This window comes from Fundulus heteroclitus, chromosome 2 (genome assembly GCF_011125445.2).
Source record: "Fundulus heteroclitus isolate FHET01 chromosome 2, MU-UCD_Fhet_4.1, whole genome shotgun sequence".
NCBI lineage: Eukaryota > Metazoa > Chordata > Actinopteri > Cyprinodontiformes > Fundulidae > Fundulus > Fundulus heteroclitus.
Window position 1 is genome coordinate 19796519 of NC_046362.1, and position 16075 is coordinate 19812593.

The window sequence follows — 16075 nt, forward strand, 5'->3', positions numbered from 1 at the left end:
GGAGATCCTTTTAAAGCACGTTCTCATATTGTTATCTCTGTATGAAGCCAAACTTTTTTCTGTGCTCGCCAGAGTGCAACATGACCATCTGCGACAGTGAAGCCCCTCCTTGTGATAACGGAAACAGGCTGGTCATTGGTTACAGCGCTCTGTCCTGCTGCCCGGAGTACAGATGTGGTAATAAAGAAACATTATTATGGTCTCCTTCTGAATAACTTCCTATTATTTTACATGTTTTTATGTTTTAATTCCTATTCCTACGTCCTCCACTGGCAAACATATATGATTCATCTCAATTTATGTCCATTCGCGTCAAATGCAGTTCACATGAATGAGTCTGATTTAGATCAAAGTACATAAAGTTCACTTCAATATTAATTATAATACAGTACGTTTACATTCAGGTTTCCATTAAGGGACAGTGAGTAAAAAAAAAAAGTAAAATGGAGTCATTACAGTAATATCTCATAGTGAGCAGGCATGTGGTGACAGTGGAAAGCAATCGGCACATTTTAACAGCAAGAAACCTTCAGCGGAGCCAGGTTCTGTGTGAGTAGAGAACAGAAAGCAGACACTACAACATGGGGCTCCTCCAGGAGAACGCTCTAGAGTTAACGGCAACAATGGTCAAGCTAACGGCTTCATCCAGGACAGTGACAGAAACAAACAGGGAAGCACTAAGCCACAAGTACTTTCGCAGAGAGAGGAAATTAAAGAATTTAAGCATGGTTAATTTCAGCAAACACAGTTGATGGCATTTGTCCAGAAAAGAGACACTGGACAAAAGAAGGGCACACAGTTAATGGAAGCAGTAGCTCCGTCTAGAACAAAAGACAGATAACTAAACATTCGATGATTGAGCAAAGTATACTTTTGGGGGGGTAAAAAACAGAAAAGAGATGTAAATAAACGCTGAATCGACTGGCCAAAAGCTTCTCCTATGTAAAGAAAAAACAAAACAAAGGAAGGAAATTAAGTTATCGCCTGTAACAGGATGATCTATGGCTTCATCCAGGACAATGAGAGCCTAACAGAAACACCAGACCATGCATACATTTTGTAAAAAGGAAAATAACAGAGTGACAACTAAAAGTACATTACTGGCAAATAATGAATCAAATATGACATTTAGATGTTAAACCTTCCCCATCATTAACTTACATTCCTCAGAGTGTGACCCCATGGCGTGCCCTCCTGTCTTCGCTCCCGAATGCAGGGAAGATCAGTTCATCGTCGAGGTCAGGGGGCAAAAATCCTGCTGCTACTCTTATCTTTGCGGTAAGTTGTAATAGCTTGGACCCTGAGTCGTGTTTGCCAAAATGACTTCTTATATTAGCCTTCCATAAATGGGAGCTTTTCTGTCTGAACAGTGTGCGAGTCGTGCATTGAGCCCATCCCAACTTGCTCCCATGGAGAAATTCTGGCTGTCGATCCAAACTCCACCAACAGCTGCTGTCCCCAGTACCAGTGTGGTAAGCGCTTTGGCTTGTGTGACTTTGACAGCGTGTGTTTGAGTCAGCTTCCTGGGTTGTTTTTTTTTCCATAACAACCTTTTCACCTATTTTTCCACAGTCTGTGATGTTAATCAATGCCCTAAATCATCTCTGAGCTGTGCACCTGGTCTCTCTTTGGTGGAAACGGCTGCTGCCGCGGGTGGCTGCTGTCCCCAGCATCACTGTGGTAAACGCCTGCCCGCATATGCACGTTGTTTCGTTACTTGGCCGATGTGCGCACTTGTCGGAGGAGTTGCTATGCCTGTCACGTAGTTGTAAAGTTTTCGCACGACTGGTCTCTTTAACTTTGTTTCCCATATGCGCAGAATGTCAATGTGAGGACCGCGCTCTCCCCATATGTCAGCTGGTAAGTAAGCAAAACGCTGCATCAAAAGTCACTCTTCCCTAGAAAGCAAGCGAATTCAGTTAAGTAAGCACTCTGTTCTTTACTCAGGGGGAGGCGCTGGTGGAAGTGTCAGACAGCAGCACCAACTGCGGCTGTCCTCAGCATGCATGTCGTACGCGTAACCTCTTGTCCAAGGGTCACGAGATTCAAATTACCAAACGGCAGACTTTTGTCATGCACGTTATGCTCATGTATTGCCTTATTTTTTGCTGTAATTTGCAGAGAAGGCCGAGGTGTGCCTTTTCCAAGGAGTGACAGTTCTAGGTCCAGGCCAGTCCCTGGTCCAGTATTTCGAAGGAGAACTGTGCTACACTGTCCAGTGTCTGCCTTACAAAGACCCGCAAACCGGCTTCTATGCAATGGAGATCAGCTCCGTTAACTGTTCACAAAAGTGCGGGTCGGTACGTATCGTCCGCGCTGCGCATTATGTAATGGATCACGTCAATATTAACAGCATTTCTGTGTTTTAATCTCAGCTCAGGGTTTTTAACACCTACTCTGTTTGTCTCTGGATTCAATTCCCGGTCTCAGCACCAGGCATATATCCCTTCCACTGACCCTCAGGTGTGCTGCGGCTCCTGTAAAAACATCTCTTGTACTTTCACCGACGAAAATGGGACGGCAGAGCTTTTCACTGTGAGTACAAGCAGAGCCATAGATGCTCGGCGCTCATTCAGTGCAGGGCTTTTAAATTTGCGTGTGTGTGTGTGTGTGCGTATTTGCAGGCAGGGAGCTCCTGGGTGGAAAACTGTACACGGTACGACTGTGTGGAGACAGCAGTCGGAGCTGTGATACTTGCATCTGGTGTTATATGCCCTCCTTTTAATGATTCCGAATGTATTCAGGTCAGAGCCTCTAAATCTACATGCACATGTTACTGAATGTTGTTTTTTTTTGTTGTTGTTTTTTTAAAGGCGCTTTAATGTTTAGTGCTAGTTGCAGGTACAGCCAGATTTATTGGCACCCCTGGTAAAGTATGTAAATATGTAAAACCTTTAAATAAATTAAGATTCTATTCCAGCTGCATAATCTCACTCAGAAAAAAAAATACTCAGCTGGGGAAAAAAAGTTGAGAAATGATTGCAATTAGCAAAATCACAGATGCTATAATTATTTATGCCCCTAACCATCATTTTAATTAGGAATCGATGACTTTCAACCTCAATGTGGTGTGATTAAAACTTGGCAGGTGGCTTTAGATACTTCAAAAAAATGGAAGAACAAGAGCATCCAGCTGTTGATCTTCACAAGTCAGGAAATGGCTATGCCATCAGATTTTTCCAAAGCAGAGTCTGATTTCATTCACAAAGCACAATAGTTCCCATGGGAGTGAGTTGGTTTGATAAAATATCCTCCTTGTCCCAACTCACGTCTGCATGTACCAAGATTTGGCATCAGTAAAGGGTATTAGTGTCTGTGTCTCAATCAATTAAACATTTTCTCAGATTTTCTCTGATCTGCTGTTCAACTGTAAATCAGCGTTTTTGTCAGCATAAAATCCCACAAGGCTGAAAAAAAAAAAATCATGCGTCTTTATGGTCTCTGAATTTTTAGATAACAGCTACACTGACTCCTAACAGCAACAGGAAAATAGCTACTCTCCCTAAACTGCCCAAAGAGCAGCATCTTGGGCTCGTCAAGTCTCCAAAACAACCATTAGATGCTATCTACACATCGCTGGCTTAATTGGCTTTAATGCATTTGGAAAAAAGCCTTTTTACTCCTACCGTCACAAACATAAATGTGTGGAGTTTTCTAATTGCCACTTAGACTTAAACTGAATCCAATAATATGTAGATATGCATCGGAGTCCCACTGTGAATAACAGTGGAGGATATATGGTGTTGTGGGCCTGTTTTTCTCCTAATGAGCCTTGGAAAAAAACGAGTGAAATACCAGGACATTTTAAATAAGCATTTGTTGTTCTGTACCAGTGAAATCCAACCACTTCTCTGCTGATCAACCATGGGGTCAACACAAGAGTGGTTCATCAGTGACAAGGTCACAGAACCCTTGTTCTGCAGCCATCTCAGTCTCTAGACCTAAACCCAATATAAAACGTGATAGGTGAGATGAAGAGAAGAATAAAGGAATACCCCAAATAACAATGATCTACGGAGATTTTGCAAACAGAAACAATTCTTCCTGTGAGACCCAACCCCATTCAGTGTTGTAGAGGAGGAGTTGTGATGTCAGCAAACAGGAGGTTGTACGAATTATTTACGGCAGACGTCCCGATAATTATGCCGCCACTGATTTTATGAGTAATTATGAATATATTTAATCAAATGAAAGTTTTTTTTTCCCCCACATATTTTCAGTATGAGATTATGCAATGGAAAAAAAAAAAGATTAGGTTATCTTAAGTCTTTTACACATCTTAAATGTAGGTACCAATAAAAATGTCTGTCCATGCAGATTCCATTGAAAAAGACTTTGTATTAACTGTGGATTGATTTATTTTCTTTTATGTTTTTGCATTGCTCTCATCTTGCAGAACGGGGGCGTAGTCCAGAGCTACGTAGACGGCTGCTGCAAGACATGTGAGTCTCCAGATTTATTCGGGGCTGCTGGTAATGCTTTGTGCAGCTGATTAGAGGGGTAAGCGCTTTGTTGCCTGGCAGTGGATGGGCTTATTGGCTTGAATGGTTGGGGGGTTTGGCATTTTGTAGAGGGTGGAGATAAAGCCTGGCAGCCTGTGACTGCATTTCAAAATCCCTTTGGCTTCCTCAGGTGTTCGCAGAAAGTGGCATCACCGCTCCGGATAAAAAAAATTATTAAATTACATAATGGTGAAAATGCTTGTTAGAAATGAACTCTGTCTGCCTCCTAAACATGTTTTGTGAACAAGCAAATTGACGACCCCGTGTGGATTTAACCTTAAACAGAAGTGGGGTCAGTTTCTCTTTCCTATTGTTCAGCGTTGCACTTTCAGCTGCTTGCCTTTTATTGCAGTGCCCTTGCGGTTTTGTGTCTGCTGCTCCACGGTGAGTGTTTCTCCCCTCCCAATAAGGATGTGCAATGGTGCAGGGGTAAGGGTTTGCCCTGCGGGCTTTGTAGTTCATTAAGTGTTACGGTGTGACTGTCTTACCTCGCTGGCTGCCTGAAGTAATCCCCCCACCCTCCCTCCCAAAAAAAAAGGGAAAGAAGCATTGCGTTCTCGTGCATGCCAGGGGCTTTGATTTGATCCACAGTGTGCTTGTGTGTGACATGAAACTGCCTTTGTTTGAATAAATCATAACTTGTGTTCTCCTGACGCCTTTTTGAACCGGATGACTGCGTTGCCGATGATGCTCCCAGGTTCTGGAGTGGGTGTTTTACCATTTACCGTAAACCCCATAACACCCACTGGTAGTACTAACTGTGACACAGGTACCGCCACTTTGCACTATTCCACTTACAGTGACTCTTTGACGCATCTTTCACATCTTAATTTCTACTTTTGATCTTCTTGTGAAGCTGTGTTTAGTTTTTTCTAATCTTTTTTATATATTTGTAATAAAGTGTAAGTAAATTAAGTTGCTCACACTTTTCTGTAGTAATTAAAAGATCTAGCATTACACAAATGCAAATATATATATATATATATATATATATATATATATATATATATATATATATAGGGGCTACATATGTATGTATGTATGTATATATATATATATATATATATATATATATATATATATATATATATATATATATATATATATATATATATATAAAAGTATGGTTAAAAGTCATTCAGTGATTGTCATGAAAATGTTGCTTTCCCCACCAACCAAGTCTCAGTCAAACCTAATACCTACTGCTGGGCAACAAAGAGCCCTTCTGCGTAGGTAGAGTCACAATGTTTGAGTGTATATAAGGGCAGATTTTAAATTAATGTGCTGCTGTCTTAAGATAATTATTTTCATTAGAAAAATGACATGTTTGTAGGCATGGGCCGGTATCAGATCATAAGAGCTTGAAGACGTGCTGAGGAGTTTAAATCGTGTGTGCTGAGGCAAGGATGTCTTTGAGTTGCAGGTCGGTGGCTGTTGAGAACTGGAGCTGGACAGCCCTGATGCAATTGCTTTAATTTTAAGCGGAAAGGAACACTTTGATCATATACTGTTAATTTCATTTGAAAACACACTCCTGAGCAAACGTACAGAATAAAAATTGGCTAAATATAGTAGCGCTTGCTGCCTAAAACATTGCTGCACCACAGTTGACTGGTTTAACTGATTGTAGCTTTCCAGCTGTTTAATTATTGTCTTCACCACACCACAAATGTTAGTGAATATTAATAAAGAAAATGCTACCATAAATAATTTCATATATGGACCATGATATTAGGAGGTGAACACCCGTTTTTTTTTTGATAATGCAATGATGTAGTGTGATTTTATTCCGTAAACAAATCATGGTTTTTTTTGTGTGTTTTCTTGTTTTTAGTGTTGCAGCGTTGTTGTTTTTTTGGAAACGCAATAAAAGGTGGTGCAAATATAGCAGTGCTGGGGTTGTTCTACCCTTATCAGCTGCACCTTACTAAATGCAAAGATATCCAGAAAGCATCTTCAAAATCACTTGATTTTGTTTTATTTTCCAGTCGATAAGCAGACGATATTCACTCTCGGTGCTTTCGTGTTACAGCTCTAGTCATAGGACATAGCTTAGGGGCGTGTTTTAAATGTCACCGCTGCTCCGAGAGAGTCCGTGCTGTTTGTTTACATTAACAAGTGTTGATTAAGAAGACAATAATAATAATAGATTCCAATTAATTTGTATTGCACTTTGCATTTCCGACAAATCTCAAAGTGCTACAGTCAATAGTAAAACAGATAATAAAATAGGAACGAGGATGATGATTAAAATTACTGTCCTAAACCATAAAGCTGACACATAAAAATTACTTCTCAGCTAAACGCTTTCAAATCTCACACAAAAACCAAAATTAGAACAAATGACAGCATACCAATCTGGGTCACCCAGTAACTTGACTGCTCAGTCAGTTCAGGCTTGTCACTATTGTGGCTTATAAATGTAACACTGCACCCCCCCAATGTGTCCTGACAACAGTATTAATGATCTCCTCATCACTCACAGCTCTGCCTCTGTGTCAATCCTGACCATATTCTGGCTGTAATTGTCCCCCTTTCTGCCTTTAACAAGAAAGCATTGTTCACCACTGCGCTGTCTTCATCTCGCCTTGCTGCCCCCCATTAGTGATCTCAAGCAAGTCTTTTGCTATTACACTATCTGTGTCATTGTTCTTTATTACCAAACCAGTGCAATATCTGTTTAACTAGTGTTAAAATCTTACTCTAAGCCAAAATACAAATAAAGAATAGTATGAACCACACAGTGGTGAAGATACAGCTTTTAACATTCCTCTCACTACCTGACAAATCTTTGCAGAAATCCTCGCAGTACTCTGAATCAGTGCTCCAAAGATGCCCACTCCTGACTATATCAATGGCTGGAAGCCATTACGCTGGTGGGGTCTGCATTCAGCCCGCCATGCACCCCCTGTTCGGGAACCTTTATCCATATCCGTTACACATGTGTGTTCTTTTTATAACAAAACCAATTCAACCTGTGTCAGAATTGTGTTCTTCAGCCAAAAACACCCAGTGCATTGAAAAGCGGTGCAGAGTGATGGCCGTGTTCCTTTAGTTATTACACCAGACTTGTCTGTTTTTCCTGACCAGACATTTTTCCAGCTGAACTTATCACAGCGAAAAGGTGGGCTAAGGGCACCGTTGCTTCACTCGATCCTCCACAAAGCTGGAGGAAACTCTGCTCATTTCAGCACCTTATCTAACCCTCAAATGACAAAACCTTTTGTCCATGTGTACAACACACCAGAAACATTTCTTTGCAGCTTGGAATACGCAACTTTTTAAAACCATTGTATCAGTTAAAAAGGCCCATGCCTACATGTATGTGGTATTTAATTAAGCAAGTATTTTAGTTTAGTTGGACCCGTGAGCAAGTGTTTGTTCTAAGTGCTATTTGATGGGTGAATGTTAACTCTTTGTAAAAAAAAAAAAAAAAAATACTCAGGTAAAGAGGACGGCAAGACGTGTAAGCGCGTGGCCATCCGGACCACCATTAGAAAAGACGACTGCAGGAGCAACGCACCAGTAAGAGCCAAAGAAGGAAACTTGCAAATATAGAGGGCCTGATTTCTGAAGTTTTTTTTTTTTTTTTTTTTTAAATAACTCCTCATCCTCATGGTGTCTCGCTCCTCCTCTTCCTCCAGGTTACGGTTTACTCATGCGACGGTAAATGTCCATCCGCCACCATATTCAACTTTAACGTCAACAGTCATGCGAGGTTCTGTAAGTGTTGCCGCGAGAGTGGACTGCAAACGCGGACCGTCTCACTGTACTGCTCTCGCAACGCCACCATGGTGGACTACAACTTCCAGGAGCCTCTGGACTGCTCCTGCCAGTGGAACTAGGAATAAGAATGATTGGGAGAATGTAATCATACAATGGTTTTCGTGAGGGTGTATTTGGATTAATATTGTAAAAGCTGGCCCAGCACGAATAAAAAAACAAAAAAACAGCCATGTTTTTTGATTTTGTTTGTTTTTTTTTTGTTTTTTTTCTTCTAATAGCACACACTGGCATTGAGTAGTAGATTTGACAGAAAACACTGATGTGACACTTCAAGTTAGTTTTTTGTCTGCACTTTAGCCGTTTGTTTTACTAAGACCTGCTGTGCCAACCCTGTCAGCCTGCTAGTGCTCTCACCTGAGGATACCTTTTAGTCTTCTTATTGTTGTGTACATAAACGGCTGATTAAAATTGCAGTTTCTACTTTCTATATAATGGCTGTTGTGTTCAAACTATCAGTTGACATTTGCTTTATCTAATAAATGTAGCTTTGTGGGATTTTTTTTTCCTTAGAAAATTTTTTTTTTTTTTAAAGTAAATCAATGTAATAAAGGATTTAATAATGCCTATGTCTTCGTTTATTACAAAGCCCTACAGCACATTTCACCTCTCACAGCCTTTCAGCAGTTTCATTGTATTAAAAACAGTCAGTATGTTCCAACTCAACACCAGCAGTGCTGACATGTGTTTAGACTTCATTTCTGAGACGCCCGTTGCTAAGTGGGAGTCACTTAACAACAGAACCCCTCAGTTAACTTTTCTATTTTTGTCTGTCAATCAGTCCTTCCTTCTTTCTTTTGCATTCTTTTCATTCCTTGTGAGCAAGTGATTTCACCACACCCAAGTTCTGACCCAAACCATTTGCTCCCTGGATAAGATGTCAGATAAATGCAGCAAATGTCTGATTTAAAGGCCATATGATGACATTAAAACAAAAACTGGAATGACTGTATGGCTTTTTTTTGTTGTTGTTCCACTGAAGACATCGCAATCCCCACCCCTTCTGCATCTCAGGGCCGCTGAAGAGGCCCTTGTTGCTTCTGCGAATTGTTTTTAATCTCAACAAAGAGGCAGAGCAAATTGGACTAAGACCCTCTCAGTCTCCCTCTTTCACAAACTAAAAGCCTGCCTGCTTGCCTGCCTCCTCCTCCCGATAAAGTGAAGCTTATTGCGTCTCTGGTAAAACCTTAACTTCTTGTGCGCGCTAAAGTTAAATTTAGGCGCTGCCTAAAAGCAATTTAGGATATTGTGGTTGCTTCCAGGCATTTTTTTTTTAGTAAGTAAATCATTCCATCCAGTGAACTTGTTGACATTCACTGTGCGTCAGCAACTGAAATAGCATTGGGACTTTCCACGGCGGAAGCTGGCGGACAAAGATTTCGTTTTCATATAAAGACTATAAATGGCTGAGAACACAATCTGAACCGATGAGGTGACTCTACTTGTACCCTGGGACAGGTGACTGATGAAAGGAGAGGCTGTTGTTGGATGTGTGACTTTTTTTTTTTTAAAAAAAAGATTCCCAATGACTCAAACAGAGCATCTGTGGTTGCTCTGCAGTTTATGGCAGGTAAGATGAATTTAATACTGTGCTTCTCTTCAATTTTGTTCTAATGCTAAAATATCAGGTTGCACTAAACCTAACCCTAAGTCAAGTTTGAACCACAGTTTTGTAAGTATTTTAGTGGCTATATTTGATTGACACAAAATTGTGCTTAATTTGTAAGAGGATGGAAAAATCATATGTCCTTCAGAGGGTTTTTTTTACTGGGGAAAATTAAAAATTGCCTGTTCTATCCAAAATAGCTCAATCACAATGGATGGAAATCATTGTGAAAATCACTTTTTAAGTTTTGCCAAAGATTTTCAATAAGATTTGAATACAGACTTTCCTAATATAGGAATATGTTTTGATGCAAACCAGTACATCTTAGCTATGGCTAGATGTTTATAGTGAAATCTTTAACTAGTCCTTTATAAGCCTCTTTACTCAGTTTATTCCAAGAATGTCCTGTTTATAGACCAACATTAATAACATTCCAGGCCGATTTAGGTTTACATTTTTATTTTCTTCCAACCTTTCTGATGGGAAATAAGACAAACACCTTTTAGATGATGATGAAACAATATAAAAGGAGTTTAAGTTTTTTAAAAAAAATGTTTATGTAAATTCTATTAAGACCCCCCTGATCAATAGAAAACTAAAATAAATTCTGACCGGTTTTATGTATGTCTCCACTGGTATTTGGATTATTGTACCTTTGGTGATGAGCTTTTAATATTTGAGGTTGGAAGGACTCTTCTGCCCCTAATCCTAAACTCCTTCCACAGATTATTGGAATTCAAAACGGCATTCTGGCTTGACCACTAAAAAAAACCACACTATTTACTACTACTTTAAACGTAAATCTGCCAGGTACATTAAAATGTCTTGGCCTATCAGTAGCTTCTTCCCCCATCTTCTCATCAACTCTTTCTAGTTTCTTTGTCCCTTCTGAAGAAATCCATCCCCACGGCATGTTGCTGCCACTACCATGTTTCATTGTGGGGACGCTGTGGTCACTGTGATGCTCAGTGTTAGTTTCTACTCAGGACACAACATCCCATCTGAATCTACTCTGCCTGCCAGTTTAGACTGTCAGCTGTGTCGAGGCTGTTTTGCTAATGTGCTACACTCTTTTCGTTTTCAGATGATATATTGAAAAACACTTTGTGAAGTCCTCAGAGCTTGGAATATTGTTTTATTACGTAATTATGCTTCTGGCTTTGCCACAAATGGGTCTCTAACCTGTCCGGTGGGTTCCTTGGTCTTTTTGATGCTGTTCTTTCTAACAGACTGATGAGGCCATCAAAAAAATAATTGTCCTAAGGCGGTATAATGTTATTTTGTGTCTTCTGGCGGCCATTGGTTGCACAGAATTGTATTTGGGGAACTAAAAATAAAGGAGGGTTAGTAGATTAAAGTAAAGGGAGCTGTGTAGAGGGCCAGATACTGAGGCTATCAGTCCTCGATGCAGCCATCCAGGGTTTGAATCCTGACCTTGGGACTTTTGCTGCCTATTTTCCCCTCTACTCTCTCTGCCCGTTACCAGTCCAATTACTGTCAATAGAGGCCACTAATGGCACAAAAAAAGTTTAAGAAAAATGCTGAAACCATAAGATTTCTATCTACTCCACAGTTATGCACTACGCATCTATCACATCAAACACTGATAAAATACTAAGAAGTTGTTACAGTGTGGTTGGTTGTGATGTGGCAAAAGGGGGGAAACAGCTCAAGGGTTATGAAAACTTTAGAAACATATTGGGCCAATTATTACGTTATAAAAATTACAGGTGGCTCTGCTGACCTGTGACCTTCGTTCACAACCCTTTGAGGTTGAAGTTGCGTTTGGGCCTTTTCCCTCTAAGCCAGAAGCAGACAGCTACACAGCCACCTGCGGACCTGCAGGTAACTCTCTGGTAAGAAGCACTCTTTAAAAGATGGACTCCATCGGCCGTGTTCCTTAACATACATTTTTACAAAGGGTTTTATTTGGATTTGTGTTTTAATTTCTCCACTTCTGTTTAACGATGTTTGGCAGATCTTCTCGAAGTGCATTGACCGCTCAGCGTGCTCTCCTGACTGCAGGCTACGACTGCACATGAGCGAGGACCACAGGAGGTGTAGTATCCTGCTGAGAGCGAGCAGGAATGATTCAGTGCTCGAGACGAAGACCCTTCACTTTAGTGAGTGTCTCTAAACTGTAAATCTGAACAAATATTTGTATTTATTTAGTTTCTACGCAGATATGTGATGTTTCATCCTCCTCTTATAAAATCGGTCAAGTTTCCTTTAATGACGCGGTTCATCTTATCGTTTGTCTCCCTAGTTCCAGCGTCGGTTTCCTCCTTTAGCGTATCCAGCACCACCACTACGGCCCACCTCAAATGGGAACCACTTCACAGACAGCAGAGCATATCCACTTTGACTATGTACAACATGCACACACAGTCTGTCACTGGCATCTACAACATAAGCTCCCCAGAGATCCAGTCCAAGTTCACGATGAAAAATCTCCAGCCTGGCACACGTTACATGGTTGAAGTCCTCGTGGCCACTCTCCAAACTCAACCTGGCATCAAACTGACGCAGAAACTCAGCATTTTTCTAGAATCAGGTATTGTACTCCGCGAGAATCACAAGACAGGGGCTTAATCTTTGGCCAGAAAGCTGACTGGTTGGAGGCTTGGAGCTGTTACCCCGGGCTGATGACAATGTCTGGCCACAGATCAGTGTCCACATGGCTGGTTGGCCAATGGGAGAAGTTGCTACACTGTGAAGAGATCAGGTCTGAGTTGGGGTGACGCGATGAGCAGCTGCACACGCCTGGTGGGTGGAAGCCACCTGGCCGACCTGAAGACCCTGGAAGACCTGCTCTTTGTATCTTCTCACCTCCAGACCGACAACAACCTGCTGCTGCTGTGGACAGGTCTTAATGACAAACAGGTAACCGCTTTGGCAGAAACATGGTTCCAGACATCAAAGTAACACAATTCGTTGCATGGGATGCTGAGTAATGCAGTTCATGTCTTTGATTCTGAGTTTAATGTGTTGCCTTCAGACATTAGAAGTTAGGAAACAAATATACAGCACAAACATTTACTGAAAAAACATAAAACTCAGATGACTTCCACACTGGCTATACCAAATGCTGTGGGTGCCCGATTCAAGTTTCCCTTTATGACAGCAAAGTATATTTTATGTTTAAGGGCAAATATTGTGCTTTTAAATCCTTTCTTTTCACATTCAGATCATTTGTGTTCTATATAAAGTGGAATTGTAGTATTTTGGTCTGACTTCTTCATCAGTGAAGCAAGGCGCCCCTCTTTAACCCCTCTAACCATTATCAGCAGCCTCTGAAACCGCTTCTTTTTCATCGTGTTTTGATGCAGCCCTTTGCCCCCCGCCCCCTGCCATTCCCCACGGCGTTTCACTCCACCCCCTTTGCTATTTTTTGTAGTTTCATGGCTGAGATACTATTATTTTTCGCAACAGAACCTTTTCATTCCCATATTTATAAAAAAAAAAATGTCAGCAGAAGTTGACATATGAGGCTATGCAGCCTCACATGTTCGAGCCAGAGTCTGACCAAGAGCAAGAGAAACCTATGCTGCTTATATCATAATGCTACTCGAAATAGGCACTATGGTTGTGCTCTCAAGAAACTTTAAGCGAGCACCTAGCAAGTGCTGTGATATTGAAAATAAAGTCTGTTTAAATTTAAGAGTTATCAGCAAATTACCACTTTGCTGTGTCCTTCGTTTCCATACTCAGAAGGAACTGAGCCCTCCATCAGATGAAGTCTCTGGGCTAATCCCTCTTCATTACTGGCAAGAAATTACAGAAGCATTGATCCTTGAAGTGCTTTGCACAAATAAGGATGACTTTCCCCACTGATGAGGGTCCGTTCTCACAAAAACTAAAATTTAACCAGTCACTTCGAAAAGGCTCTGATAATGAGGGCCTGTGGCGTGACTTGTAGATTAGATTCAATTTTATTGTCATAAAACCACCAACCGAACATTTAGACCTGTCCACTGATGGCTTCAGCATCCTTGAGTTTGGACTACAAAATCAAACCGACAACTATTACAATTACTTAGACATTCTGCAAAAAGAGCTGCGACTTAACCATGAAGAAAACAGAAGAATCTCATTGGCTTGAAAAATATGACCCAAAAACAATCTAAAGATATGCTGGTGAAGTTTCTCAGTCATCCAGGTCATGGTCATTCCAAAAAAGTAAAAAAACAAAACAACTGGACTTTTTTCCAAAGTTTGAAGACGTTTCGCTTCGCATCCAGAAAGCTTTCTTAGTTTAAACATCTTGAGTAGTGTGGCGTTCCAAACTTTATAGTATTGCCCAACAAAGGCCTTGTTATGATTTAGATAACATGCAAATTGAACCAAAACAGGTCCACCCCTCAGTAATGGGGACTCATTAGGGCCATTGTTGGCCTGGAAATTAAACCGAAACTGGTCCACGCCTTTGCAATGGAGAGTCATTAGGGTCGGTATTGGCCTGGCTTACAGGAGCGATGTTTTGATCACCTGCATGGAGGTGAGGATTGACGTGATAATTGGAAGGAATCAACCTTATTGCTGTGTTTGAGAGTTGAAACCTAAGTCAGAGGAGAAGGACTTAGGTTTAATTTCTCTAAAACTTACAACACAAATACAGTCCTAAGTCAGAAAACAGGTAATCAGAAAGGCAGGAACGACCAAAGCGGATTCTAGGTGCAGAGACAGGAAACAGATTGCAGTTTGTTAACGGGCAGACTTAATAAACAGACAGGGGTCAGGAAGGCTCAGATAGTCCAGAAACGGAATCAAGTCAGGCAACATATGCTAGCAGTCTGAATCAGGCAGAAAAAACAGGTAATACAGGGGTCCGGCTGGCTCAGATAGCCGGAGGCAAATCAGGGTCGGTATCAACAGGACAATCAGAAAACAAGAATGCTGCATACCCTTACAAAATAGCCTAACTTGATGGAGCTGGTTCATTTATGAGAATTTCTACAGATTTTCCATGATCCAAAGCATTCTACTTTGGTTCTGGCTATATATTCTATGCCATTGTCCTCCTGGGAGGTGAACCTCAGTCTCAGGTCTTTTGCGTTACGAACAGGTTTTCTTTCAGGATCATATTTGGCTCCGTCCAGCTTTTTATGAATTTTGTCCATCTTCCCTGTACCTGCTGAAGAGAAGCCTCCTTTTGGGAATGGCGTGTTCAGGATGTTATGTTGTGTACATTTTCCACACACAGCCTTTTGCTTGTGTGTTATATGTGTAACCTGACCAGATCAACGTCTTTCATACATTGGCTGTGTCCTTAGCAAGGTTTGTGGCAACCAAATCACGTTTTCTTGTGGCCAAATCTCCATCAGTAACTTTCTTCTTGTCCATCAGTAACTTTCTTCTTGTCACTCTTCAAGAAAAAAACAGGTTTATAGGGATAGTAAATGTCATCTCAAGAAATTTTCCCACCTGAGCTGTGGATCTCTGCAGCTCTACCAGAATTCCCATAGGCCTCTTGGCTGCTTCTCTGAAGGCTTGGCCGGCCAGGTGACATGAATTACCATCCTGGTTGGTTTGCAGTTGTGCAGGTTTTTTTTCCACAGATGATGGATTAAACATCACTCTGTGGGATGTTTGAATTTTGAAATATCGTTACAGGTATGGATACTTTTGTAGTAGCTGTGAGTGCTTTATCTCTCCAGTTAATGCAAAAGCAGACAAAAACTGTGTTTCTATTCAAGTTTTTTTGTCAAGAAAATATTAGGGTAACAGCTTTAAAAGTACTTATACTTGAATTTACCTAACAATTTGAGCAATGAAAAACAAAACTTTGTAATATCTGTTATCTGTTCCAGAGCAGGTATATATGGAAACAAGTGTTACAAGTTATTGTCCTCAATCGTTGAATCCAGACACGTTAAAGACAAAAGAATACACTTAAAACACTTTTTTAACCATAAAGGCATGTAAAAAAAAATCACTAACTAGGAAATTGAAATGACCGCTTGCACAATCATTTTGTGTTAATAGAATTAGACGCCTGCTACTTTAAAACCATCCAAGCTGTCGCTGAAGTTTTAATAAGCCGGCAAAATTAGTTTATTTTACAAACAGAAAAAGCTTCATGACAGCAGTTCCTCCTTAAAGAGGAGGTTTGTTTTTGATGCGTTGATTAGTGGTTTGGTCCATTCAGCACATAATGTCTACCCTCCTCTCTACACAGGAGGAA

At 40.8% G+C, this 16075-nt stretch overlaps 1 protein-coding gene across 1 annotated transcript in view; it reads left to right on the forward strand.

The window, feature by feature from the left end:
- otogl (otogelin-like) overlaps positions 1-8850 on the forward strand; it is a 46518-nt gene extending 37668 nt beyond the window's left edge. The window contains exons 46-58 of the mRNA XM_012873716.3: positions 73-177; positions 1171-1278; positions 1371-1472; positions 1573-1680; positions 1820-1860; positions 1948-2011; positions 2122-2300; positions 2431-2535; positions 2625-2744; positions 4397-4442; positions 5200-5271; positions 7948-8027; positions 8147-8850. Coding sequence (XP_012729170.2) covers positions 73-177; positions 1171-1278; positions 1371-1472; positions 1573-1680; positions 1820-1860; positions 1948-2011; positions 2122-2300; positions 2431-2535; positions 2625-2744; positions 4397-4442; positions 5200-5271; positions 7948-8027; positions 8147-8347 — 1331 coding nt within the window. The 3' untranslated portion in view covers positions 8348-8850. The remainder of the gene's footprint in view (positions 1-72; positions 178-1170; positions 1279-1370; positions 1473-1572; positions 1681-1819; positions 1861-1947; positions 2012-2121; positions 2301-2430; positions 2536-2624; positions 2745-4396; positions 4443-5199; positions 5272-7947; positions 8028-8146) is intronic.
- The last annotated feature ends 7225 nt before the right edge of the window (positions 8851-16075 follow it).